The sequence below is a fragment of the Balaenoptera physalus genome (genome assembly GCF_965194825.1).
Source record: "Balaenoptera physalus genome assembly, chromosome: 11".
Lineage (NCBI taxonomy): Eukaryota > Metazoa > Chordata > Mammalia > Artiodactyla > Balaenopteridae > Balaenoptera > Balaenoptera physalus.
The window spans coordinates 99,393,470-99,420,842 of record NC_138896.1 but is presented as its reverse complement, the minus strand read 5'-3'; the positions used below and the strand labels follow the sequence as shown (position 1 = coordinate 99,420,842).

The 27,373-nt window shown below is 45.2% G+C and overlaps 2 protein-coding genes and 1 long non-coding RNA gene across 32 annotated transcripts in view; 1 reads left to right on the top strand and 2 right to left on the bottom strand.

Annotated features, from left to right (window-relative positions):
* The window catches only part of LOC309637538 (uncharacterized protein), a 136,236-nt gene extending 110,609 nt beyond the window's left edge, over nucleotides 1-25,627 (top strand). For 8 of the 25 annotated variants that reach the window (XR_014250597.1, XR_014250598.1, XR_014250601.1 and 5 more), the window contains 4 exons: nucleotides 2,341-2,581; nucleotides 8,085-8,255; nucleotides 11,628-11,741; nucleotides 23,371-23,551. Coding sequence is in view for 2 of the 25 variants with exons in the window: in XM_082412470.1 (XP_082268596.1) it covers nucleotides 2,496-2,581; nucleotides 6,659-6,768; nucleotides 23,371-23,443; nucleotides 24,558-24,615 (327 nt within the window). In the remaining 23 variants the exon portion in view is untranslated. Of the gene's footprint in view, nucleotides 1-2,340; nucleotides 2,582-4,231; nucleotides 4,284-6,658; nucleotides 6,773-6,798; nucleotides 7,701-8,084; nucleotides 8,256-11,627; nucleotides 11,742-23,370; nucleotides 23,552-23,709; nucleotides 24,160-24,557; nucleotides 24,657-24,741 lie in introns of those variants that run through there. The other 17 variants (XR_014250600.1, XR_014250603.1, XR_014250612.1 and 14 more) reach the window with 10 other exon arrangements.
* ITPR1 (inositol 1,4,5-trisphosphate receptor type 1) overlaps nucleotides 8,385-27,373 on the bottom strand; it is a 320,647-nt gene continuing 301,658 nt past the window's right edge. For all 6 annotated transcript variants that reach the window (XM_082412032.1, XM_082412033.1, XM_082412035.1 and 3 more), the window contains 2 exons: nucleotides 17,491-17,652; nucleotides 8,385-9,765 (listed from right to left, as the gene is read on the bottom strand). In XM_082412032.1, the coding sequence (XP_082268158.1) occupies nucleotides 9,679-9,765; nucleotides 17,491-17,652 (249 nt within the window). In that variant the 3' untranslated portion in view covers nucleotides 8,385-9,678. The remainder of the gene's footprint in view (nucleotides 9,766-17,490; nucleotides 17,653-27,373) is intronic.
* On the bottom strand, nucleotides 19,045-23,158 carry LOC309637566. Its single transcript, XR_014250662.1, has 2 exons — nucleotides 20,654-23,158; nucleotides 19,045-20,559 (listed from the first exon to the last, which is right to left on the bottom strand). It is a non-coding gene; the product is annotated as an uncharacterized lncRNA (long non-coding RNA).

The window sequence follows — 27,373 nt, the reverse complement described above, 5'->3', positions numbered from 1 at the left end:
AGGGGGGTGGGGTGGGGGGTGTTGGAGGGGTTTAGCCTTAATGCAGCAGGAGGGGCCCAGGAGTGCCTCTGGCCCTGGAGGGCGCAGGAGCAGGTCCAGGACCCCAGCAGGCTCACTGGGCCCGAGTGGGCGGGGGAAGTGCTAGGCCTATTCCCCGCATCCTCCAATCTGGAGGGCCCCTCCCCATTGACCTCTCTTCTTCCCCCCTCCTCCCTCCTATGCCCCTAGCACCCACATGGCTGGAGGGAGCCCCGGAAATCAGAGGACCAGACCTGGAAGCCCAACAGGCTTCCCAGAGCCAAGTGGGTGGGGGAAACACCTGCGGTGCTTCCCCTGATCCCCCGGCCCAGGAGGGTCCCCCCCATTTGCCTCTCCTCCTCTTCCCCCCTCCTCCCTCCCTCCTCTGCCCCTAGGAGCAACGTGGCCTGGAGGGGGCCTTGAAGGGCGGGGACCCAGCCTGGGAGTCCAGGCTTCCCGGGGCTGAGTGGGCCTGGGAGACGCCCGCCACACCTCCCCGATCCTCTGGTCCTGGAGGCCCCCTCCCGCCTGCCTCCCTCCTGTGCCCCTAGGACCAACACAGCCCACAGGGGGCCTCAGAGGGCCCGGCTCGGGAGCCCCGCAGGCTTCCAGGGCCTGATAGGGCAGGGGAAACGCCTGATCCTCCGAGCCCCCCGGGGTCTCTCCAGGCGTGGGAACCCCTCCCGCCTCGAGCCACCCCTCAGGGGTGCGTCCTGTCCAGCCTCCATTTCTCCTCCCACCTCAGTGCCCCCATGTCCTACCCGGTCGCTCACGGGTTCCTCCCCTCCCCTCGGGCATCCATGTCCCGCACCAGTGTCCGGCAGGCACCCTAGTTGTGGGGAGACGCAAACTCTGCGTCCTCCCCTGCCGCCATCTTGACTCTGCCCCCTCTAACTTATTTGTGAAATGCTAATCCTTACAAGTAAGACCTGAGGTAATAAAAACTCTAATAAGGGGTGTGTGTGTGTGTGTGTTTGTATAAAAGTAAACACATTTTTAATAGCTGTTTCTGGTTCTCCAAGAGTATCAATAGTGAAAGTAAAAGGAAGCCACTGTCTTCCTTACCCAGACTGTCTTGGGTAATCATATGTAGCTTCATCATTGTAAATGGTCATGTTAATTAACTGACTTGTTCAGCCTGTTTGGACCATAAGAAAATGTGACCTTCCCGATTGTATTCAAATCTGTCAAGCGTGAAAACAGGCGATTTGTTTTTCTTGTCCTAAACCTAAACATCTGCCTGGTTTCTGCTTAGGCAAATGTGGTGGGCGGAATAATGGGCCCCTTAAAGATGTCCAAGTCCTCATGCCCAGACCCTGTGAATGTATTACCTGACACGGCAAAAGGGATTTTGTGGATGTGATTATGTTAAGGATTTTGAAATGGGGAGATTTCCTGGTTTATTCAAGTGGGACCAATGTAATCACAAGGCTCCTCATAAGTAAAGGAGGGAAGCATAGCATCATAGTGTGATAAAGGGTGTGAAGGGACTCGACTGGCCATTTCTAGCTTTACAGATGGGAGTAGGCAACGAGCCAGGGAACGCAGGCAGCCTCTAGAAGCTGAAAAAGGCAAGGAAGTAATTTCTCCACTAGGGCCTCCGGAAAGAATTCAACCCTGCCAACCCTCTTCTTTTTTTTAAAGTTTTTTTTATTTTTTGATGAAGACCATTTCTAAAGTCCTTATTGAATTTGTTACAGTATTGCTTCTGTGTTTTGTTTTTTTTTTATGTTTTGTTTTTTTGGCAGCGAGGCATGTGGGATCTTAGCTCCCTGGCTAGGGATCGAACCTGCACCCCCTGCATGGAAGGTGAAGTGTTAACCACTGGACCACCAGGGAAGTCCCCTGCCAACCCATTTTAGACTTTGACAGACAAGCCAGCACAGGTTTATCTGTTATAAGAATTGAAAGAAGGGAGAGAGATTGGGGTTACCTAGTGAGAGGGAGGGGGCAGTGGGGTATGGTTTGGGGTTGTGAAGCAGGACTCCTGGGGCCAGAGGCATTATGATTACCAGATAGTTATAAGATTAAATGGTCCGCAGCAAAAAGGGTAGTGACTGCCTGATCTTTTGTTGTCTGTGCAACTCCTTTTGGGCCACTGCTAAATAGTCCTTCCTTAGTGAAAGACTCCTAATTGACCTTGGCTCCAAAACCCTCAAGCAGATTACGTGAAGGTTCACAATCTTTTTTCCCCCTCAAGTGTCTTGAGCCCCTTTATTGGCAGGAATTGTACTAGTTATTGAATGAAAAAAACTAGTTACAGCCCTTACCCATAAGAAGTCTTACTTTGCATCTCTTAGAACTCTTACCTGGTATTTACAGATCTTCCCCGAAGAGGTGGACCGGTCGAGGCCCCAGCACCTCATCGGCAGGATTGCACCCGGCATAGTGAAGCGCTGGCCTAGAGAGGAAGGTATATGATACGGTCAGCCCTCCAATCCGTGGATGTGGAGCCTGTGGCTACGGAACCCGCGTAAATGGAGGGCCGATTGTACTCCTTCTGTAAAGGACATGAGCACCCGCGGATCTTGCTGTCCACGGGGGTCCCCATGGATACCGAAGGGTGAGTGTATATCGTCCGATGATCTGCCTTTGAATCCCAGGTCTGATGTTCTAGTTTGGCCAAATCGCGTCACCTTTCTAAATTGATTTCTTCTTCTCTAAGATAGGGAGTTATCAGGAAGGGAAAAACATAAAGCTATTTTAAAAGCTGGTTGCTCTTTGTGTTGAAAGCTAAAGACAGATGAATTATAGTCTTTTTTTCGTTCTGTCAAGGTAAAGGGCTAATCTAGATGGGAGGGGTTGGGACCAGGGGGCTTAAATTGTTCTGTATAATAAAGAAACAAGAATTTTTAGCTTTTACTTGAAGCTGGAGGGAAGTTTTTTTTTTGTCTTTATTTTGCTTTTGTTCGGGCAGGGGTGGTGAGAGAAAGTGGGTCCTAGAATTAGGCTCGAGATGAGCATACAAATGGCTACTCCACTGGCAGAAAAGGAAGGGGGCAGAGATCTTCAGTGTCTGATTCTCAGTTTTAAATCGTTTCTTACTATTTACTTGTTATTTATTTATTAGTTAAAATCTTCCTCTACTAAAGGTCTGCTTTTCACAACACCCAGGTGTTCATGTGTTTTGGAGACAGAGTAGAGACGGCTGTGTCTACACTAGGGTGGAGGGGAATAGAGAGAGGGGAGATGATGAGAATTAGGTTGCAGTCAGGATTTAGGATCAAAAAGTGACAAGGAATCATCAGGAAGTTGTAAGCACTCACCTTAGGATCCTTGAAATTATTAAGGAAAGTTCTGGGCTTCGTACAGCTATGTGAAATAACGGTCTAAAATTTGCATTTGAATGTTAAAGATGGTACAATTTAGGACCGTCTACATGTCAGGGATAATACCTACTTAACAGGGTTGGGAGACTTTTACCTAAATGAGAATGTAGGTAAAAGCACTTCATAAACTAAGGAAATACATCATCACCCCTAAGATAAAGTGTCCTCCCATGAAGATTTTGTAAAAAGAAAGTCAGACGTAAATTCAACTCTGATCATAAACATGAGAATTAATTATCCGGAAGTTATGAGCTCTGTGATAGTTTTCTTTCTTTATGAATTCAGTTCAAACGGATAGTAAAAACAATATGGATGTTAAAGATATAGTTTTTAAAAATGACTCGATATGTCCCAAACGTGTCATGTTAAGACTTGGGGGTTTAGGATCCCAGTGTAATAACTTCGGGCCCATCTAGTAGGAACAGAAGTAGCTGTGGTCGTGCAGTATTCAGCTGACATTGTGGGTCGGCCTGAGCACAAGGAAATGATGATGTAGCAGAGGAATGGGAAATGACACGTGTCAGGTATATACTCGACACTTGACATATATTGCCTTTCTTAAAGCTTATTGCTGCCCAAAGAAGTGGTAGCGTCTCCAGTCTTTAGATGGTGGTTGGGGGAATGGGCAGGGCGTGTGTGTGTGTGTGTGTGTGTGTGTGTGTGTGTGTGAAAATTACAGTGATTAAAGAACTTGCTTAAAGTCATAGCGTTGAAGTGGTAGAGCTGGCATGAAGACTCTTACCAGCCTCAAGGTCCAGTTCTTTCCCTCCCACCATGCTGCCATGGGGGCCCTGAAGTAAACTAACACTCAGCAGCCGAGCCTTGTGTGCTTCTGGTTCCTTGTCCCAGTGTCATACGGCATCTTAATCGTTTTTCTTCTACAGAGCACTTACAGAAAGCTTCTGACAAGACTTCATGAGATGTTATAGGTGACAAGTATGTGGGAAAAAAGATGAAATCATTAGCTGAATTAAGTTCTGGAGTGGACAGGTTAAATTCCTGGATTGCCTGAAGTTTCATTTACATGGGACCAGACGTCTTTCGTGAGGTCATGACAGAAATGCTGGCAAACTCTTTCCATTAGTGGGTCTTGCATACAGTATGCACTTCTTATGTTGTAGGACTCTTTTTTTTGTTGTTGTTGTTCAGAATTCACCTTAGGGGTTTTCTCAAACTCGGCATTCTTAATCTATAGTGGTTTTTAGCTTTCTTTTTTCTTTCCAGACTGCGTGAATGATGCAGTTTCACTTCTAGGTGTTAGGATTCTCTTTCACACTGGTTTGTCATGACCTTAAAGTATTTTAAGTTTCTCTTTGCGTTAATTTTTTTTTTTTTTTTTTAATGTAGTACCCCAGTGAGCTCGAGATTTGTTTTACCAAATGAGTTTAAATCACCAGCAGCCGGAGGTTGTCCACGAGCGTTGTCGGACTTGACCAAATGTAAAAAGCTGCCAGTGGTCTTTTTCTTTTCTTCAACTTGGTAGGTTTTGGGGTCCAGACTCGAAGGCTAGTTACGCTTCTGCATCAGCCTTTAGGTTGTTAAGAGTTGCCAAAGATGGCATACAATACCAGGCATGGAGAATTGTTACCATGATCAGAATGGTCTTAGTTTATAATGGCCATCCTAGCTCTCCCCTGTGGATAACTGACAAGTCCTAAGAGTCGTTCTGAGCTGCAGCCACCCACAGAAACCACACGCGTGGCATTTTACTCAAAACTTGACTTTAACCACTGCTTTGTGATGCAAAACTGGTGGAATTTTGGGTACTTTCTGTAAAATCGAAATCTTTACGGGGGTTTTCCAGCATTCTAGTTGATTGTTAGTTAACAAATGATCACTGTAACGAAGATGAGAGAGCAGAGTTGGCTAATCAACACCGACTTCTGTGGTAGGTAGGATAGGATGCAGGTCTGTGTGGAATATTTTCACGTGGAGAAAGCCACGTTGACTGAGAGAACAGAGTCTCCTTTTGAAAAATGCAATTAAATAAGAGATGTTTATATGAGATTTGTAGTTGTAAAAGATAGAGATTTTAGGAGCTTCTTATCTTTGCCACAAAGTTTTCAGTCTTGACAAAGTAATCATATTCAGGACTTTCTAACTTGTAGATCCTCTTATGAAAGAGATTTGAAAAGAAAAGGAAATCCATTTGTATTGTAGGACAAAATACAGTTCTGCATAAGAACTTTCTGTAAAGGGAGACCTGTTATGGGAAACTGATGACCGATAAGATACTACAGCCCGTTTCTGGAATGGGGATAGCAGGTGGAAGAGCTCTCTCCTGTTTAGCTGAGTCAGGAGTGCTTTGTTTATTCTGGAGCTAAGCCCTTGGACAAGTCACTTTACCACTGTAAGGCTCCATTTCTTACCTTTAAAATGAAAGCTCCACTCCCGTTCTGTGGTTTGGTAGATACGAACACAGTTGTCTCAAGAGCCTTCAGTAGGAGTCCTTTGTTATTATATCCTGTCTTGTGTAAAGGTGACTTTTACTGTCATGTAAATTAAGCCTTCTATCAAGCTCATTTTGTTTTCTAAAATCTGTGAAAACATTATTTTAGCAAAACTCAACTCTGCTTGTGTAAGTATGTAGTTATGCTCCTTTTGTATTTAATAGTATTGAAGGACTAAATTTCCTTCTATGTAGCCCAGAAGTCAGACCGATGGTCTCATGATTAGCCTTAAAATAACTATCAGAAGCTTTCAGGCTGTTTCTCATTAGCGCATTATCCCAACCAACCGTAGGAGGAGGACACAGAAATCTATAATTGAGGTTTTTTTAAATTAGTGAATTAACTTATTTATTATTTATTTTTGGTTGCATTGGGTCTTTGTTGCTGTGCGCGGACTTTCTCTAGTTGCGGCGAGCAGGGGTTACTCTTCGTTGCGGTGCGCGGGCTTCTCATGGCAGTGGCTTCTCTCGTTGCGGAGCACGGGCTCTAGGTGCGCGGGCTTCAGTAGTTGTGGCTCACGGGCTCAGTAGTTGCGGCTCGTGGGCTCTAGAGCGCAGGCTCAGTAGTTGTGGCGCACGGGCTTAGTTACTCTGTGGCATGTGGCATCTTCCCGGACCAGGGCTCGGACCCATGTCCCCTGCATTGGCAGGCAGGTTCTTAACCACTGTGCCACCAGGGAAGCCCTATAATTGAGTTTTTAATGTGATAATTCCTTAGTTTACTGTGAAGATCGTGGTAATTTCTCACTAGCACATAAGTAAAGCTCTGTTTAGTTTGCTACTGCAAAGACTGAGTTGCTGGTTAGCTTCCACAAATAAGGTGTGCTTGCTTTATAATTTATGTTCGGAAATGTTTAAACAGGGTGAAAGAGCAGTTTTTACAGGAGCAAAATCAAGCAATCCATTTTCAGAAAGTAGAACCACATAAAATAAAATTGACTGAAGAACAACCAGTAATGAACTTGGAAACAGGTAGGTTGAATCAAATTTTTAAAAAACAAAGTGAAAAGAGTTGTATTTTGTATGCGTGTGTGAGGAGTCAAGGCATACGGTTTCTAAGAATATTTGTGCAGGATGCAATATGAAGTAAAGCTTTAGGACTCAGCAGAGTGGAAGCTTTATCTGCAGGGGGAAACAAGGTTTATCACTACATAATTTTAGGGACATAAGTAGAAACGGGCCAGAAAATATAAATGTTAGAAAAGTGGAACGGAATTTCCCAGACCCTTTGACTTAACACGTGGCTTAGTTAAGGAAGTTGGCAAAATCTTGAAATTTGAATCCGTGCTACAGCAAACTTTTAAAATTAAATAATCAGAGCCAAAAAGACTTTTTGCACGTTAGTAGTATGCTATCACATTTGTTTCTTAGCCCGATAGCACTAATTTGTCACCTCGGTGAGTAACTTTGAAGGTGACTTGGACCTTGATCCTTGAAATAGACGTGTTGAAAAAGCGATGTCTGGAGAAAGGTGAAATCACAATCACACATCAAAGGCTGTAGGAGTTATAACTTCAAATTTTATGTTTCAGTTGTACCAGCTTTGTGTTCACACCCAAACTCCAAGGGTAGGATCTACTGCTTGTAGGGTGGAGTGGCATTCCAATTCCATTTATTTTCTGCTGAAGCTGGCGAGTTGAATGAAGATTGTATCTCAAGTGACAGGATTCGAATGAAACAGGACAAACCTGTAAAAGCTGCAACCTGAACGTGTCATTGCAGAACTTTGCAGTGAATGAGATGGGACAGGGCTTGGGAGACAAACCACACACACTGCCTCTCCGTGCTGGGCAGCTCAGGAGATCAAAGGGAGATCCAAGGGGAGCAAGTCCTTGCTGGCTGGAGCTCACGTTCGGGGAAGGTTGGGGGTTTGGCATGGAGCGCCGATCTGTGTATAGATACAAGTACGTATCTATTGGGCTTGCCTTACTATGGAAAAATTCTATGGAGATACGCTGCACTGACTGGAAAATTATTCACTTTTTTTTTTAAGTTATCAATTATAAAGTAGAAGCATTGGTTTTGAAACTAGTCATTTAACTGGAATTTAATCACGACCTAGTTCCCAACATTGGATGGTAATTATCCTTATTTAGCAAAGCACAGGGAAAATCAGTGTTTGTTAAAAGAGCAACCACGGTGGGCATTGCTCTCAGGAGGGGACAGGTTTCACTACCTTTGGATAGACGAGTTAGCTTTTGCAAAACATTTTCAACTGTCGTGAAGGACTCTGACCGCTGGTCATGAGTGAGAGCTAATCTCCCTGTTGGTGATTCTGTGCATTGCAGGTAGCAAGTTGCAGGTCCCCCAGGGAAAGTGCAGGAGTGGGAGCCTTACCATGTGCTGCGGTGCTCGTGACAGTCTGCTTGGCAGTCACGTACCGAGAAGAATGAATGGCTGGCTACTGTATAAACCCTGCCCCATATCTGTTCAAGTAGTTCTCAGTTATCATTAATCAGGTAAGCATTTTTGGAATTAATCTGGTAGGCAAACCAGTTATACTTTAAATTGGTCCTAAAGAAAATATATAATTGGAATAGCTGTTATGATGCAAAGAAATGTCTAAATGAAAGCCACCAGTCAGTCACTGTATTTTATTCTGCATCATTTATTAAATATTATTTTTATATCTGCATTTACAAACTTTACTCATTTCAGAACTCTGCTTTCAATACATGTTTAACTTTTTTTGTAGAGAGATTCTCTTGTAAAATGAGATCCATGTACAAAACTAGGCAACAGATATAAAAGTTTCCTTTCATACTTTTCATCCATCAAGAAAAGAAATAATGTGACAAAGAAATAAAACCAAAATGTGGCTCTTTCACAAGAATAACATGTCAGTGTTCAAACTATGAGTTCTAATGGGATAGATCATATTTCATCTTTATATGGATGGATATAGTTTAATAAATACTTCTTAGCTACTGTAGCATGTTGGTTCAGATGAAGAAAAAAAATCAACTCTACTGTTTGGACTAGATAATCTAGAGCCCATCAATTACTCATTTCTTTATAACGTGACACCAAAATTCACCTAGGAGATGACATTGATTGATTGGCTAGCAGTATGCATTTACCTCAAACGTGGCATAAAAAGTTCCCTTTAAAAAATTCACTGACTTGGCAAACTAAAGTCTGAGCCTCTAATTTAGCTCTCTTTCTTACTTAAAGAAATAGTTTAAATGATCAATTCAGAAGCCTTAAAGTATCTTTGAAACTAAAGTTGCTTTTCTTAAAATGAATGCTGACTTGACAGTTCCTAGGCTTGGAGCACTGTTACCATGAGACAGAGGCACTAGCGCCGCTAGCAATGAGAAGTAGTATCACCACAGGATAATTATATGGTACAAAATGCCCGGGGGCCTGAAACTCACTATTAATATGATTTTGGCAGCAGCATCATTTGATATTTAACCATTTATTACGTACTATTTATTAACACACCAGCTTCAAAGATGTGCACTCCCCTTAGGATACTCAGGAGTTACAAATTTATTGTGATTGCATAATTGGTATTGCACAGTTTTATAAAAAACATAAATACTGGCTATTCTAGTTTTAAATACAAAATACATGTCATATACTTTTAAATCTATATAATGTGGTTCAAGTGCAAATCAGGTGCTTTCTTTAGTCCTTCCAAAAAAGGCATTTTTAATATTTTTTGGCACAAATGAAATTTCATCGTGCCAGCAATTCTAATTACAATACATATATCCAAACCTTGAGAGTAGCAATCATATACACACAGTATAAAACTGAGTATTTACAAATCTACTAAGCGTAAACGTAACCTCTGTGGGTGAATCAGAACGGATTAGCCATACCCACACTAAAAATAATTTAAAAAGGTAAATACGATTCCTTTATTTCATTTGCTTATGCTGGTTGCTGTGGGTTGACGTTCATGTGAGGAGGATGCCCTAGAAGACCAATTCTTTGTTTCTGCTTCCTTTGTTCTGTCATCTGGAAAGTTAAAAAGTTTCATCATTAGACCCAGACGCTTCCTGTACGTCAAATCATATACTCAACCATAGATTACCTCTGTGGTTATGGTTTATACTGAAACCCACTTTCTACAAACAGTGTACTGTCAGTATATCAAACACAGAACTTCAAAAAGGACATCTTCCTAGGCAGAATGGGGAATTCTGTGCCTTAGGCAATGCGACATTCAGAAACTTTGCTCTCTACTTGTTTCGTAAAGGAACAAAAAAACAGTTAAAGCACAAGATTCTTGATCGTTTCCCAAATCCGCTTCCAACTGATAGCTTTGTATGATAGTAACAACACACTAAACTGTCAAGAAAAGCAGTGTGTTTGTTTAGAATCCTAGGTTTAAGAGAGATTAAGTCCACAGTCTTCAGGGGGGTCTTGATTCCTCTCCAGTGACTCTTGGGTAGTTTTGATTTGCGAGAAAAAAATCACACAGCATTTCTAGGGAGATGAGGAATGTCCTCTCCTCTGAGGTCCAGGGTGACTAAATAACATAATCATGGCCTGGCACTCAGTGGTGACTATTCCTTGCCACCTACAGACACCATTTAGGTGTCTAAAGGTCTCTTTATAGGAAAGACCATTTCCTAAGGCTGGTCAAATGAAACAGTGCTTTCAAAACCCAAAACAAGAGGTTGGTACCGTTTATTTTGGCTGCCGAACTAAATCAGTTCTCAGATTGACAGGTATCTAGCTCTGTTCTGGCTATTTCAGGGCATAATTAATTCCCTGCATTCACATTTCTCATAACCCAGTTAGTCCTAGCTCAGGATTTGATGCTGGGCATCAAATATTTTGGTACAAAATATCCTGAGAACATAAAATAAGATTAACTTACCTAGGTTCAATTTTAAAGTGGTTATTTTTTTCTTAAACATAGCCGTTTTCCTTTCATATCAAAATACTATTTTTAGGCTCCTGTGAAATGCCTTCAGTTATATTTTAGAAGAGAAGATTTACAAGGAGTGAATATTTCCCAAAGGCAGCTTTTTATAAAGCCTTTTATAAAGAGTTGAATTAGGATATTCCAGCTAGCCTCTAAAGTTTCCTTGGATGAGTGACAAATCGTGAAGGGAGGTGTCACACCCTATAATACACAGATTCAGCTGCGGAAGCAGAACCTCACGTGACCCGTGGAATAAATTCACAATTAGATTGTAATGCAGTCAGTAATTCAGTCATCTCACTGCTTGATACTTCACGTACTTAGCCCCAGATTTGCACCCCCCGACTAGCCCCTCGGCAGGTAGCCTTGAGAGGGAATCCAATAAAACTTAACTAAATTTAATAATCGCCGCATTCTCACAGATTTAGGAATCTTGGTGCGCTCAACCCGTATGGACAGATACTTTATTCAAAGCTACCATTTAAAGATGCTGCGATTTTTCTGCTGTTGAAGTTGGCCATTAAAGCTTTTCCTGAAATTTTTCCATAAATAACTACGTGCATTTGAGATGACCTTTTATGTACATGCATCTTCACGCCTGTTTATCGGATCAGCTTTTTGTGACTTTTCAATCTGTTGGCTCTTCCTTCTCTTAAACTTAAGAGCTTCTGAACTGGGTTCCTTATAGCAAATGAGTCTTCAACTGAAGGCACACCTTCCTTCCCTCTTCGACAGGTTATCGCCTGACAGCCCAGTGGGGGTCCGATTCTAATTCTCCAGGCTTGTCTTCCTAAAATAACGATCAGATCACCCTCTCTGCATCACAAACCTGAAAGCTCCCTACTGCTGTAGGTTAGTGGCCAAAACCTTCGTTCAGGCAGTCATATTCCTGGTAATTTCAAGAACCTAGTACATACCTACCTAATTTTGTTTTCTGTTTCCCTAGAATAATGGTTCTTAAACTTTGGCGTGCACCAGAACCACCTAGAAGGCTCCTTAAAACACAGACCCAAGGGCCCACAAACAGACTTTCCGACTGAGGAGGCCCAGGGTAGGGCTGGTGAGTTTGCATTTCTGACAAGTTCCCAGGTGATGTTGGTGTTACTGGTCTAGGACCGCTGCTGCTCCAGAAGAGCTCCTCACTGATTATCTCAGAAACAGGCCAAGATCACTGTGCTTATATTTTCATATACTTGAATACTTAAAAAAAAATTATTTTGGGTACATGTATTACTTTTCTCGAAATAAGACCTTGGAGAAGATTCTCTGCCGTTGAGCGGGTGGTCGGCACACAAATCTGACCCCCTGGATTCTGTCCTGATCGACCATGACCTTTTAGACAGAACGGCTACCGTTTAAGTGAGTCATAAATGGTAAGGAATAGGGCAGCTGCTTAAGTATTGGTCCCTTTTGGCAAGGTCATCATCCAGTGATAATTATATGGGAACAGTAATGAAAACAAAACCCCCTAAAGGACTAAATCTGGCCTATAAGAAACCAAGCTCGACACTGCTGGCCAGTTAAGTTTCCCTGGCCCCTTAGTACATATTCTCACATAACTTCTGGCTTTATTAGCTCAATTCAACCTACTTACCTATTGGTCTTCATAGATTCACATGGACTATATATGTTATTTAAGGCATCATCGTTATCTGTTACTACTACTTATATCAAAACACAGAAATAATGACCAAAGTCTATCCTTAGCATATTCTCACAATATATTCTCTCTGGACCTTTGAAACAAAACTGACTAGATAAAAATATCCATCAGGGGCTTCCCTGGTGGCACAGTGGTTAAGAATCCGCCTGCCAATGCAGGGGACACAGGTTCGAGCCCTGGTCCAGGAAGATCCCACATGCCGCGGAGCAACTAAGCCCGTGCACCACAAGTACTGAACCTGCGCTCTAGAGCCCGCGAGCCACAACTGCTGAGCCTGCATGCCACAGCTACTGAAGCCCGCGCTCCACAACAAGAGAAGCCACTGCTCGCCGCAACTAGAGAAAGTCCACGCACAGCAATGAAAACCCAACGCAGCCAAAAATAAATAAATTTAAAAAATATATATATCCATCAGATTCATGTCTAAGGTGGTAACTTCAGTCAAAATTCTAATACTGAAAAAGCTACTTTGATTAGTGTGAATGTCCCATTTGTAGTAGATATGTTTAAAATCCTCAAAATTTAGCTAAGGATTTAGCTAAGGATGAATATTTGAAGCAATATCCTTCTTCATAATCTATATACAGACTAACTTGAATTTCAGCATTCCTTCTTTTGACTCAGTCTAAACAAGAAGCAAACGATATGGTAGCTTTACAAGTCAGATGTAGCCAAACATCTAAAAGATCTTCCATGAAAATACGGAGTGTTGAGTGCAAATGGGCAAAATTTACTCCACCGCTATTGGCCTCCAAACGATTAAGGGCTGGCATAGCAGGGAAGGTTCATCAACAGCACACAAAAGCTGCAAGCCGCTTTCCTGTCACAGTGAGATCGTGGCTACTCCGATTCTAAACAGCCAGGAAACTCCAGTCATCAGAATTGCGCTTTACAGTCCTATGAAATCAGTCACGCTCCTAACGACGAGCCTAAAAATATTCAGAAATAAACCTGCAGCATCTCTTGAATGCAGTTATATTGGTTTAATATAAATACACAGGTATTCACCCTCCTGAGCCTTAGTGTGCTGTTCCTCTCTAGTTCATCTGGCATACTCGCAAGCTTTGAAACCAAGCTCCTCCATTCCCACCTCTGAGAGGGTTTCCGAGGCATTGACTCGAATCCTCTCCCTGTGATCAGGCTGAATGAAGTGCTCCCTTTTCTCCACTCCCAGAGCAATCTGTTCAAACCTCTGTTACGTACTTACCATGTTGAATTATAATTTGTTTGTTTACTTGTTTGTCTCCCACTCTAGGCTGTTAGTTCCTTGAAGAAGGAGAATTGGTTCTATTCACCTTTGTAACCCCAGTACCTAGGGCTGCACCTGGCAAATAGGTGTTTCATAAATGGTGGTTCGAAGAACAAATGACCCAGAGCACAGGGCCATTCCTCGAGCATGCCATGCGTTTTCATGCCTTTGCTCATGCTGATTCCTTTCCTGGGATGCCCCCTGCTGCATTTCTCAGCTAGCTCAGAAGTCACCTGCTCGTAGGACTGTAGAAGCTAAACTCCTCCGACCCTCTAAGGCCTCACACGGGACTGCCTGCCTACTTCTCTGTGCTTCTTTGTTCACAAATGAAACTCACTTCATTCCTCGGGCCATGGAACTTTTCCTACTGTATCTTAACATTAGAGGTCTGCTGCTTTCTGGATCAATTACAGTATCCTAGAGGGCAGGTGTTACCAAAGGCCTCTTTTGTGGTTCCAACACAGTGTAAGGACCACAGACATTCAAGTAAGGTTTAATATTCCATTCTTCCAACTGTGGGGAATTATTCTGTTCTTTTGTTCTTCCTTCCTTCCTTGCGCAGTTAACGTTGACAAGATGATAAGCCTCTTGCGTGAAAAATGCCAAACACGATCACGTGCTAATACGATATGAATTTCAAGCACTACTTCTTTTCCTACCAACTACAAATAAGGGTCACTGTGCTATACGAAGCCAGTTACATTTTCAAGGAAGTGAACCCTTCTCTCAATATTTATTCTTTTGCCTTATAAAGAAAACATGCAAAAAAAATTTAAGTTCTTACATTAGTTCTCCGCCTTGGAATAAGAATGTAACAGAATCACATTTAGTATTCAGAATCTCCTGGGAGGGGAAACTTCAAGATGAGAAGCATCATTAAGTAACACTTAGAACAGCAATTTTAATTAACTGTTCTTCGCAGTAATAGAAAAACCACTAACCAGGATTTTACTAATATCCTTGATAAGAACTTTTTCTCCTCAAACTGGCATTTTAAGAAAACAACAACCCACGAGGTCAATAACAGTAAAGATTAAATCCCAAGACATTCAGCTGTCTTTGCTCCATTATGCTGGTTTTTGGACCAGAAGATCTGCAAAAATATCTAAGTGATGAAGCAATTTTTGTATTTTCCAGTGAATGGTATTCTTTCATAGCTGTTTTAAAAAATATCTGTCACAGAGTTTCTTGTTCATTAATCATTCATGGAGTTTTTATATTTTAATTTAGAATTTTTTTCCCTTTGGAGGGCAGGAATTCTCACAATTACCATTTAAGAACCAGCAGTTCTCTGACCTTTCTGCATGGCTTTTTATGCAGAACAATTTAAGAACTCTTTAGGACTGGTACACACCAAATTTAATAAAATTCAAATCTTTTTTGATTTGAACAATGCTGAATTTTTCCTGTGATTCTGGTCCCCTTAAAACCTAAGCAGATCAATGCTGGTAAAGGCACTTGAGAATATATTACTGGTTTCCTCCGATTTCTTCTTAGCCTATAACATCTTCCAAGAAAAAATGGTTCAATTTCAAATTCATTCATAGGGGAAAGGTTTTCTGAAGGGTGGTTCCAACTGCTAACTTTAAAACAAAAATGTAAACAGAGCTGAAACCAAGCAGTTTAAACCACACTGGTTTTGATGTCACTTAATGAACCTTAGTCCATATGTAATCAAGTTTTACATAGTTTGTTCAAGCCAAAATTTTGGCTTCATAGAAACGATTTTAATGCCAAGTCTCTGATCAATGGTGTAACATGGCAATGAATGTATCACTCCTTAACGTTTAAGCGCGTGATGCGACTTCTGAAACTCTTTAACGTTCTTAAAAAATGAATGAGAATTTAAACAGTCAACCATGAAAGGCAAACAGGGTACAGTGACAAAACAAAACAAGGGAAAATAAAAACACAACACACACCCAAAATCAAACCCAGACTGTAGGACCAGGAGTTCCAGCCTGGCATTTTCAGGTAAAGTTGGATAAATTTCCTAAGAGCCTGCCGTGTACCTGAATGCCCACACGAAATAAAATGAGGGACTTGGGTGCAGTGCCATCTGAGGTCTTGGCTACCTCCTACACCTGTGATCCTCTGTGCGAATTCCTCAGCTTCAGTTCACTCCTTAGACCAGCATCACCGGTTTGCACGGTGTGCATCACGAAGCAACTTCAGAACCACCCTCAGGGAGCGATTCAACACGCAGGATTCTAAGCATTGAAAGGACAGGCCCGGCCTACAGAGAAGGGCTCGAGTGGCATTTACTACCCCAGAATACCCAATAATAGTTTGTTTCAGACATGTTTACAAATGGCACTTTATAGAGCGCTAAATACTTCCTTTATTTAGGTCTGCATGAGATCAATTTTTGTAAGATTTTTTGGCATCTAATTTAAAACATCTGACTTAATGGAGATTCTTGTAGCCACAGCTCTCTCAAAGGGAGAGGAAGGGAACTTGAGCATTGCTACATGCCTTACGGAGCTGCCTCGCTCTTCAGGGGGGAAACAGGCAGCTGTAGCAGCCGGCGTGCTCGTGAATCAGGGTAGTCCTGTGGAACATTTGTCAAGTGTTTCACAGCAGGGGTAAAAAGTTAATAAAATAATCAGCAAAGTAATCTAGTTAGATCTCCATTAGTTGTACTTATTTAGGTAATTACTCATTTTAGGTGGCTACCAAGCTCAGCGCTGTAGACAGCCTTCATAAATAAGGCCTTCTGTTCCCATTAGTCTTTTTATTTGTATCTTAATACATGTGAAAGGAAAGAACTTGAGGCCAAATGGTATCTTGGGGCTCAGTTTGGAATAATTTAGTTAGAAAAGAAAATACAATTCAAAGTAGGATTGTTAAAGTGCCATGTAAACTACCTCCAAGAAGAGTTGATCCCTGACAGGGTCTTCACTAGTTATTAGGTACCGAAGAGTAATAAATCACCTGTGGGTGTACCTTACAACTTACCTCCAGGCCAGCCTTGCCTGATAACTATTGCTGTGCAAAATTTATCATCTTGTCTACGGAATTGATTAAAAGCTTTCAGCACCGCGTGCGGAAGGCTGAACTGTTGCCATGTTTGTGCAGGATTACCCAGTCAGCTACGGCAGAGCACAGGTCCTCCCAGCAGGAGATCACCACCTGGTGACTGTGAGCGCTCATTTTAAGGGGGTCAAGGGCGGGGCGGGGGGGGGCACCAGAGTATATAGGGTTTGCTACCAACTTGCCCCCTTCGCCCAACTTAGTTACAGGGGCAAAGCATTTATCTTACGGACAGGGAGCAGGGTGGGGCAGCACACCTGTAGACGGCTCAGCTCTGTGAGAGCAGGGATGCGGCCGGCAGACGGGCCACTGCTTCACCCCCAGCACCTGCCACGCCGCCTGGACTATGGGAGCCACTCAGTAAGGATCTGGCCAGTGAATGAACCAAAAGGAGCTCTTCCTTGACTATGGTTTAGCCCAGGATGCTGGATTTAAGTATCTGGGGTGAGGGGTTGATAGATCTGAGGGCTGAAAAGCAAAACCAGAAACAGCCTTTAATCTTTGGTCAGTGAAGGAAAGTCAAGAGTACAGCTTTACACATCGTGTTTTTCTGTACAGCACTTCATTGAAGTAGTTTGCATTTTCTCATTTTCTGGTTTTGTTTTTCATATGAAAACCTCGTCCTGAGCAGCAATGAAAGTAGCGTCATGGGCTTATCCTGTCAAAGGGCAGTGAAGGGGGAGTGGAGGGGAAACTGACGGACTAAATGGGTTTGTCCTCTGTTGCCCGTTTCCTTTTCTATCCAGGTGATAAACTTTAGCATTTTAACATGAGCACTACTGATTTTTTTCCTCACCCCACTTGGTGTGTATGGTAGTGGGTGTGTGTGGGTGTGTGTAGGCAGGTGGGGTTTCTTTTCTTTACCTGGTCCTTTAATTCTGACAGCTGCCCAGAAAGATTAGTGACCAGCTTCATGGTGGACTCCAGCTTCTCCTGCAGGTTCCTCAGCTCATTCTGTTCTCCTTCCGAATCACTGCTGACCAGGGACATGGCTCTCATCCTTGGGAACCAGTCAAGGTTTCTTTCCTAGAATCCACATGAAAAAAAGAGGGAGTCACTTCAAAGAGGAGAGACAACAAAGGCAGTCTTACCACACCATCTTTTCTTTGTGCCATCTTTCACCAGGCTCTTTCTGATTGCTGCAGAACTAATGTACTATACTGTGTATTTTTTTAAACCCTTCAGTAAATATCTTTTTAATTGAATATAATTAAACTCTCTTAATTCCTGGAAGAAATCACTTTAAAATATGAGGAAAAGTGGGTTTCCAAACAAGATTCCTAATCTCCAAATACGACTACTGCCACTCCATCTGTGACCTTTGCAAATGACACAGCTAATGAGATTGGAGTTTTAAAACTGTGTTAAAATATATGTAATAAAATTTACCATTTTAATCATTTTTAAGTGTACAGTTCAGTGGCATTAACTGCATTCACATTGCTGTGCAGCCATCACCACCATCCATCTCGGGGATTCTTTTCATCTTCCCCAACTTCAACTCCATCCGCATTGAATACTGACTCTCCCACCCCTGGCAACTGCCTCCTGTTTGCGGTCAGCGACTTTGACCACTCTAGATACCTCGCACCATGCTGAATATTTTTTAAAGCACTATACTTGGAAAATCATTTGCAAACACTCTACAAGTACATGAATTTTAAGATCCCGAGTGTTGTGGGACCGACCCGATACGCGTATGGGTGTGTTTGCTTGGTAGAGGGTTGTTAAGAGGCTGAAAATGGAGAGCGGGTTCAGTTTCCCTCTTTGTGAACATATGGACACCACCTCTCGACTCTTGTTTCCTTTTCCTTCCAGCCTGAAACGGCTGGTGGGTGCTGTCAGTTGGTATAAGAAAGACCCATTCAGTCTCCTTCCCTGTCTGTCTCCTCCCTTTGTTTTGACGCCTATAGCTCATACCTGTAAACAGCATTTCTCACCGCTGGTTAACAGAATGGACAAGCCTCCTCCTCCCACCTCACTTCTTTCTGCCCACATACGCTTTTCTCATAAAAAGTACACCTCACACCTCCTGGGTGAGTTCTGTACAGAGAGGGAGGAATGAACTGTAAGAAAAGCTTCATCAGCTGGAGGTAAGGGGAGGCAGACTGACTCATTCCACATCCATCTGGCATCACATCTCACTTGGGCCATTCGGATCTCGTCGGGATGAATTCTAATAAACATCCTAACACAAATCGTGCCCACTCCACCAACACACACACACACACACACACACACACGGAATTTGCTGTTGTTGCTTTGTGTACACCAGAGATCAGCAGAATTTTTCTGCATAGTAAACATTTTCTGATAGTAAATATCTTTGGCTTTCTGGACCATATGGTCTCTGTCACAGCAAATCTGCTCTGTAGCCCCCAAACACCCATAGAGAATACACAAATGAACTGGGGTAGCTGTGTTCCAATAAAACTTTATTTACAAATGCTGGCGGAGGGCCAGGTTTGGCCCACAGTCTGGAGTTTGCCAACCACTGTCGTATACAATAGAAGGCATCAACATACTCAAAATCAAGAACAAAATACCACAAGACGTCTAAATTTTAAAAAGCAAGATAACTAAACCGTGTCTTGACCTAATGCAATCTAGCAATACAGAAGCCAAACAAGAACTAGCTGAAGATATTAAAAAGAAGGCATACCACAGTGGCACGAGGTGTCCCATCTACTTGAGAGCATTTTGCTTAAGACGTGTGGGGAGTCTAGTCGGGACTCACTAGCCTGCCAGCGTCCTGAGAGCAGGAACCACCTTAGTACAGTGACTGGAACACAGCAGACCCTTGATAAATATTTGTGGAAGCACGAATGATAAATCCACTGCCTCCTGGTGGGCCCTGGTAACTAATGCTTAAACGGTAAACCTCCATTGCTTAGAATGACTGCTGGAAGAGGGAAGTGATGCTGTTTACCTTCCCCTGCCACACACCCTGTGATCAACACTCCCTTCCCATGTGCCCTGATGTTAGCCTGTACTCGTTCTCATCAACCTCCCACCACAGACAGAGCAGTGGGCAAAAGGACGTTTGACAAAATACCCCATTTCAAAGATGACCAGCCCAAAACCCTGGAGCGTTGCCACGTCTAATCAGTTTTCTGCTGTGTGTCTACAGCGAAGAGGAGAGAGCAGACATCTGAAAACATTTAAGCACAGGAGCGACACTGAAAGGCAGCTGAGGTCACCTGTCACTGATTATACCACCGCCCCATGTTAGTCCTTCACACATCATCCCACCATCCCACCGTGCCACTCTAAGGGAAGAAGCACCTGACTGCTCAGGGCACACGGAGGGGACAGGTGGCTGGCGGTTACTCTCAATAGGCAGCGCGGGCCCCGTGACGGAGGGAGAGACGGGTGGCCAGGCTGATGGACCATGGGCACAACTGCAGCAAGGCCGGCCGTGTACCCGAGACTGGATATCCACGGGGACTGCTGCAAACGTCTGCACACTGACCCCTGAGGAGAGCAAGGTGAAGAGGAAAGATCCAAAGTCCCACTTAAACCGTCAGACTCAGGAGCATATGGACACACCATCGATGGGGATACGACAGAATGTGACGTAGCAGGGAGTTCAGAGACCGCTAAGGCCTACCCTGCGTGGTAATGCAGGACACAGCCCCAGGAGGGAGGAAACAATCCCTGTATTTCAAAGGAGATCCTGAGGATGATCTGGTGTTTACAAGACTGTAAACTTCTATTACTGAGTATGTTTGGGGGGAAATATTTGATAGTTCTCTAGATTCAAGTCAAAAGTATAAGCACTCTTGGAAGAAAACATTTTTAAAAATACAGCATATTCATCGAATACTTAAGGAGCCCTTACCTTACATGCTTGGTTCTGAGGAAACAGCAGTGAGCCCCCTGCACTTGGTCACCGCCTCCTGGACCTCTTTAAAGTGGACGTGGCTTTGAAACCTAAGTATGAGGTAGGGTTCCTGCCATCAAAGTGCTTGCAATTTAGTTAAGGAGAGTGGACATTTCAGTTAAAAAAAGAATGGAAATAAAGCACCTAGGCCGTGTCAAATGAGCGGCAGGAAGAGAAGGGTCAATGTAAGGACTGACTACAGTGGTTTTGCGTGGCTGGAATCCTCTTCGTGGAGGGCCTGGGCCTGAAGGAAGGTTATCACTTGGCCAGACGAGGGGCCAGCGTGAGGGCCTTCTCAGCAGACGGGGGGCTGGCACAGCCCTGAAACCAGTGTGGCCGCAGCTGGGGCGGAGGGCAGACAGGCGGGGCAGCAGCCCAGACCGCGGAGCACTGGGGAGCGATGCCGGCTGGGCTGGCGAGGGAGAGGGACGGCGGTGACAGGAGGAGGCCTGGACACATGGGTGGCGGGGAAGGGGAGGAAGGGACCTGGAGCCCCTGCCCGACGAGGCGCTGGCAGAGAGAGCGGACGTGTACGAGCCGGAGTGAGAGCTCACCTGCAGCCCACCGACTCCCGACATGCAGAGGAATGTACAACTGCCTAAAATGGGTAGAGAATTCATCTCAAACCTGCCTCTCAAATTTTCATGTTCATTTGCTTAGCAAACCCTCCATAAAAATAGAAAACACAGATTTCCAAACAGTCCACGTTAAACAGGTCTTCAAAAAAGAAGACAGAAAATCGATGCAAGAGTCTGCTTAAGTTCCTTAAGTTTAAGGAACAGTTTCTTTTCCTTATTCTAACAGCAAGCGACCACATGACGATAGATGAAAGAGAGAACTTTTCCACGGCAGTTTCCCACCTTCTTCCATGGTGTATGTGATTTGATCCCTGGACTCCCAGGCAGTGATTTCAGAAAGGTCTCTGACAAATGCAAAATGCACAGACCTCATCCAACAACCGTTTACTGACTATTTCTAATTTCTGTGCCTGGCACAGGGCTGAGCGCTGAGGGTCTAGAGATGAGGAAGACAAGGTCCCTGCCCCCAAGGGGTGGAATGCAGTGCAAGGAACGTGTAGTGCGGGGCTCAGGGCATGGCTCTTTGCTCCCGTGGACCCCACTGCAGCCCCAGCTCCGAGTCCTGAGTGCCCAGTGAGTATCCGCTAGGCCATCGAATGGGGTCCACGGGCCTTAAAATGGCTGCTACCGGCATCTTTGCTCGTCACCGCAATGGCCAAGAGATGCACTCAGATGCTGTTTGTATCTGTACTTCTGTAAATGGGCTACCACCTGTAATCCTGGGGCATGAAGGCCCTGCCCAAGGGGTACATAAAGCCATAGACAGAAATGACGCATCTTTTTAGAATGTCCATTTTAGTCAGTGGTTAACGATCGAAAATATTTTTATATTAAACTCAAAATATGCCCTGGAGAACATGAAACTGAGTCCAATTTTAAGGGTAAAACCCCAGGATTTTAAAGAAATGTCATACTTTTCACAGGCCACTCTGTACCATGTGCCCCAATCCTGGCAATACACCTTCGTTCTCCATTTCATGAGAGTCCTTCAGTACAAAGGGAGGAACAGGATTTCCTGGTCGAGATGTTTACCAATTACCACCTTAAAGGTTCTCCCTCACTGCCCTCCTCCAACCTTAATATCTAACAATGCAAAGCAGAGGTGGGGCCCCATTCAAACCCTAAACCACAGGAAACAAGGTATCCAAGTGCTCTGGATGGTGTGTACCGGTAGCTATTCTGCCCCGACATGGGTATGTACCCAAATTTGAGGTCCTAGGTGATGCCAGTATTTTAATTAAATAATCATCCTGGGCTGTTAACTCTAATCTCAAATTACCAACAAGCATCTAGTAGTTAAGATTAATTAACAATTCTAGCCAGACTGTTCTCTCAGTTTCCATTCGGCTTTGCACCCTGCGCAGTGGGATAAGCCCCGACGCAGCGTTAAGGCTCCTCGCCAGCAGGACCTTCTGCACAGAGATCGAAATCTTTACAGGAAGATCGTTAGACCATCCCAATCCTGGCCTTGGAGCAGAGAGAGAACCCGAGTCCAGTCACTTTCTCTTTAGCTCAGACTTTCAGAGCAAATGCTGAGCTTGTCTGAGGGCTCAGTGACTCCAGGGAAGCCTGCGCCCGTAGTTCCCCAGCCAGCCAGGGGCTGAAGGTCTATAAATGTTTGCAGAATCCTGCCTTTATGTCCATTCCAGATCGAAAACATGTCTCAGTATCCTGACTTCTCTTGCCTTTTTAAGAAAGTCGTCAACGAAGGCATTTTTGTTTATACATGAATTCATCTCGGGCTGTGTGTGTGTGTGTGTGCGTGCGTGTGTGTGCAGGCGTGCGGTCAGGAGGGTGGGTCTGGGGAGGCTTGTGGGTTCACTGCACGTCTCTCAGCCGCATCTGTCGCTCTGGGTCTGAGAGCCCCTCTGCGCTTCCCTCCCTTTCCTCGCTGCTGGCACCTTGCATACCAATGTCATTAGGCACTGTCTGCCCTGGTCCTCCTACAATCCAGCCAGCGCAGTTCCCGTCACAGCAAGCACTTCCTCTGTCAGAGCAGACAAACCGACTCAAGCCACAGCCGGAAGCAGGCTGACCACAAGTGCTAAGGTTCTGGTTAGTTCTTTTCTAGGTAAAGTTGGAAAAGTCCCTGCAAAGGCAAACACTGAAGTTTTAGACACGGGGGCGGCACTGACCTCTTGAAATGTTCTTGACTGGAAAGAGGGAGGGTGTGTGTGTGAGAGAGAGAGAAACACAGAGAGAGAGGAGGAGAGGAAGTTGGATTGTATGATGCAAATGCTCATCATTCTGAGAAGCGTTTTTTTTTTTTCTTCTTCTTCCCAGGTTCAACTGAAGAGGCTCTTCTAAGAAAGACAACTGAGATCATCAGTCACCTCCTCAGAGAAAGTCCACTGAGGTAGAGTTTTGTTTACCATGTAAACAACGCAACATTTATTGTTGAACCCCTTATTCTTTTACAGCTAGACTAGAGAGTTGCCATTTTTTGTTTTTTTTTGGTGGGGGCATGAGGCGAGAAGATGGGTCCTGGGGAAGATGGACCTGTAAGCCACAGAATCCCCTCGGGGAAGATTCAGGAAGGCAAAGACTGTCCTTTCAACTCAAATGTCAAATGCGTTCCCACTTATCTTACCAAGCAAGACGACAAACTGGATTTTCCCAGAGTGCCTGGCGATGCTTCGGTGACAGGAGTGACTGAGGGGCAGGCCTGGAGACAGATGCTTGGCCACCCCACGTATCCAAACCTCCCCATGTATCCAAACCCCCAGAAAATGCCTGGAAGAGAGCGGAAGGGGAGGACTGAAGATAATCCTTAACTTTTCTAAAGCAGGAATATATTACACTCAATAAACTTTAAATATTTGCCCCTCTTGTGAGTTAGGGTGACTATTTGCACTGAAGAGGAAGAAAATAATCTTTAGAGCTCACTTTTCTAAGATCGTGGAAAACAGATAAAACGCAGAATCCATTGCTTTGGGCGAAAAATAGTGATAATAACTCTACGTACGCTCAATGACTCCAGAATTGTCATTTATAGTATCTATTATACATTAAAAAAAAAAAACTAAATTGAAAAAATAGATTCCAAAGGTAAGAAGATTGAGGGTTGGGGGCTAGAGGGACGAACAGGTAGAGCACAGAGGACTCGCAGGGCAGTGAACGCATTCTGTTTGCTGCTGTAATCGTGGATCCATGTCATTATACATTTGTCAAAAGCTACAGAATGTACAACGCCAAGAGTGAATCCTAACGTAAACTACTGTCTTTAGTTAATAATGATGTATCTAGGTTAGTTGATCGATGGTAGTAACTACACCACAGTAATACAGAATAACGGGAACCGGCGGGTGAGGTGGGGAGAAGGGGGCATACGGGAACTCAGTCCTTTCCACTCCGTGTTTCCTATAAAAAATAAAACCTTTTTAAAAAAATGGATCCCACACCTGGAATTTGTTGGCCAGCCTGAAATTCAAGGGTCCAGGTCCCTGTATCTCACAGGCTTCTTTCCGTAGCAAGCCCATGATGTCAGTGCGTCAGCGGGAAGAGCTGCGTCCTAGGGTCCGGAGCTGAAGCCCTGACAGTCCAGCGTGTTCGCAGGACACTGAGCTGGGGTGAGTCAGCCAGCCAGCCTGGGTCTCTGCTCCTTCTTTTTTTTTTTTTTTTTTTTTGAGAAAGAGATTACTGGCTACTTCACAGGGTTAATGTGAGGATCAAATGGCTGTAAGAACGTGTCCCGTCAACTGGAAAGCACTATGCACAAGTATAGGTCAGTGTCAGCGGCCTAAGGTCACAAAGCTGGTCTGCGGCCCACGATGCCGACTCCAGGTGTGGCGCCCGACTCCCACGTAAGTTAGCTCTTCCTCTCCCGGGGTGAGGGTTTCGATTTTAGAGGCGCAGATTTCTCTTTTGCCGATGGAGCCATGGGAAGGGTGCCCACGCTGCTCGCTAATGCAGGCGTCAGCGTGGTCTGCTGCTCTCGTCTTGGACGACATCACCCAGACAGGCCCCATTATATAATCTTCAGCTGGGCTGGAATGACCACTCACCCTTCCAGACTCAGTTAATAGCTGTCCTTGGACGATACAGTGTAACAGAGATGGGCCCCCGCCAGGGAGAGAACCACACCCATTTCTGATGAAATCCCTAGGCGAAGTCAGCTGCAGAGTCACTGCTTCATGTCACTATGGGCCCTCAGGTGAAGTGATGCCGGGCTCCCACTGGGGCCACGAGAAAGCAGCGCTCCCTACTTGGAGAGGTGCAGCTGCGTCCTGGGCCCCTGGGGTGCCGGGAGGAAGAAGCCTGAGGTCACAGAGGAGGGGAGAAAGGTGGGGGACGGCCTGTGCTGGACCAGGGCAGGGCGGGCCGGACGGAGATTCCTGACGAAGAGCCCTCAGGCGAACTCGCCTTCTCCCAGGCTGGCTCAGGATGTTCTGCTCAGGCCACGTCCCCTGCACGTTCAGTTAGCTAAGCAATCTACCAGAATGTTCCTTGTGGTTACATATGGGATTTTAACAGTTTTTCTTGGTTTTCCTCTATTCTTTTTTGCATTCCACGAGTTTTAAACTTTGATCTCTTTATACAATGGTGGTTTTTTGGGTTTGTTTTTAGCCTACTTAAAAGGCTTTCCAAAGTTCTTTGCTATTGTTTCGGGGAAAAACACTTAGTGTTTGTCTTTGGACATGCACTCACGCACACCCACGTGCCACCCCGCTCGCTGCTTCACCTGCAGCAGGGTCCCGCTAGATAGCGTGTCAGCCTCTGGCTGCTGTGCTGGAAACCTCCTCCTGATTGAAATGGTTTTACTGAAGGCCAGCCCTGCCTAGACACCCTGAGAAACCGGTGATGGGAGGGTGTCATCTTTGTCACCGTCCGTACAACTTCAGTGAGAATTCAAGGGTGCGCCACCACCGCCACCCTGACTTGAGAGGGGTTTGGAAGGCAAGGTGCCCACAGCCTGAACTCTTCCGGGAGAAAGTGCAGATTCTCCAGATTCCTCAATCCTTTCCAACCGCCCCATTTTACCAAGCTGCCCCTTGCACTCTGACCCACACACTCACTAGCTTGTTCACATGGGTCTCCTCTCTCCCTCCTGACACCTCCCTGCATCCACTCCTGACACAGACCCTCGGTGGTCGTTTGAAAGTTGCTGCGTGGAATTGCAGAGCTAAAGGTGGCCTAAGAGACCCTCTGGTTCAACTTTCTCACTTTATAGGTGGTAACACAGCGGCCCTGTAAAAAAGTGCGGTTGTGAAAGGAGAAACTGAGACCTTGTCCACGTCATAACCTTTAAATACGAACAGCTGTACCTAAATGCTAGCATCTCTTCCTCATTCTCACGTTCCCTAGACACACACTAGTAGGCCTCATTCTGAAGAGCTACATTTTAAAGAATCCTGAATATATGTACTCGATGAAAACAAATTCAGAACATTCTCACGAAGGCCAGGTGGTCACACGTCTCAGTGGCATCGGGCACCGCCGTCCGGCTCTGTCAGACGCAGTCCGTGTTCAGAGCAGAGAGGAAATGAAGGCGTGAAGGCCAGGGAGTTACCGGCGTGGCGACGGAGCCGGGGACCGAAGGGGCAGGGACGGTGGCCCAGTGGGGTCTGCGGTGGGGGAGGAGCGGGAGGCGGGCTCAAGGTGTGGAAGGGAGAAAAGTGCATTTTGGGAGCTTAAAAAATCTGCTGAATTGGGAGAAATATGCGTGTAAAGAAATATTTTATATACGTGTACAAGCATGTACAAACACGTCAATCCCCACACACACCCTGGGACTGACCCTAGCAGAGGCGGTGAACCCGCCGGCAGCCACGCTCGTATTCCGCCCAGGCTCACGGACCCGAGTCCCGGGGCCCTGCGTGAACGGCAAGTTCATGGCTCTGCTCCCCTCGCTGCCACACACAGTGCCCTCGCACACCCCGGCGAAGGGCAGGCGTGGGAGACTCGGAGGACAGGGCCGGGAGGGCCGTGCGCGGACCCGGCTCCCGATGCCGAGCGCTTCCGGACAGGAGGAAGCCGCCCACAAAGCACGGCCGCGCAGGGGCGGCTTCGTGCCTCCACGCTGGAGGGCGGGACGCGGTGTCAGCCTGGGTGGGGAAACCTAAGCTCGGCAACTGCTCCCTGCAGCTGCCATGGACACGAACCCCCGCTCAAGCGCAGAGGGTGGGGCGAGAGCGCGTCTGGCCGGCTGGGTGGCACGTCCAGTGATGCCGACGCGCTGTTCCCAGCCGCCGAGAGGCGAGTGCCAAATCCCTCTCCACTTCTCCCGCACTCCAGACGTGCCTGAACTCCGCCGTGGTGTCAGCGAACTTCAGAAAGCTTTCTGGGC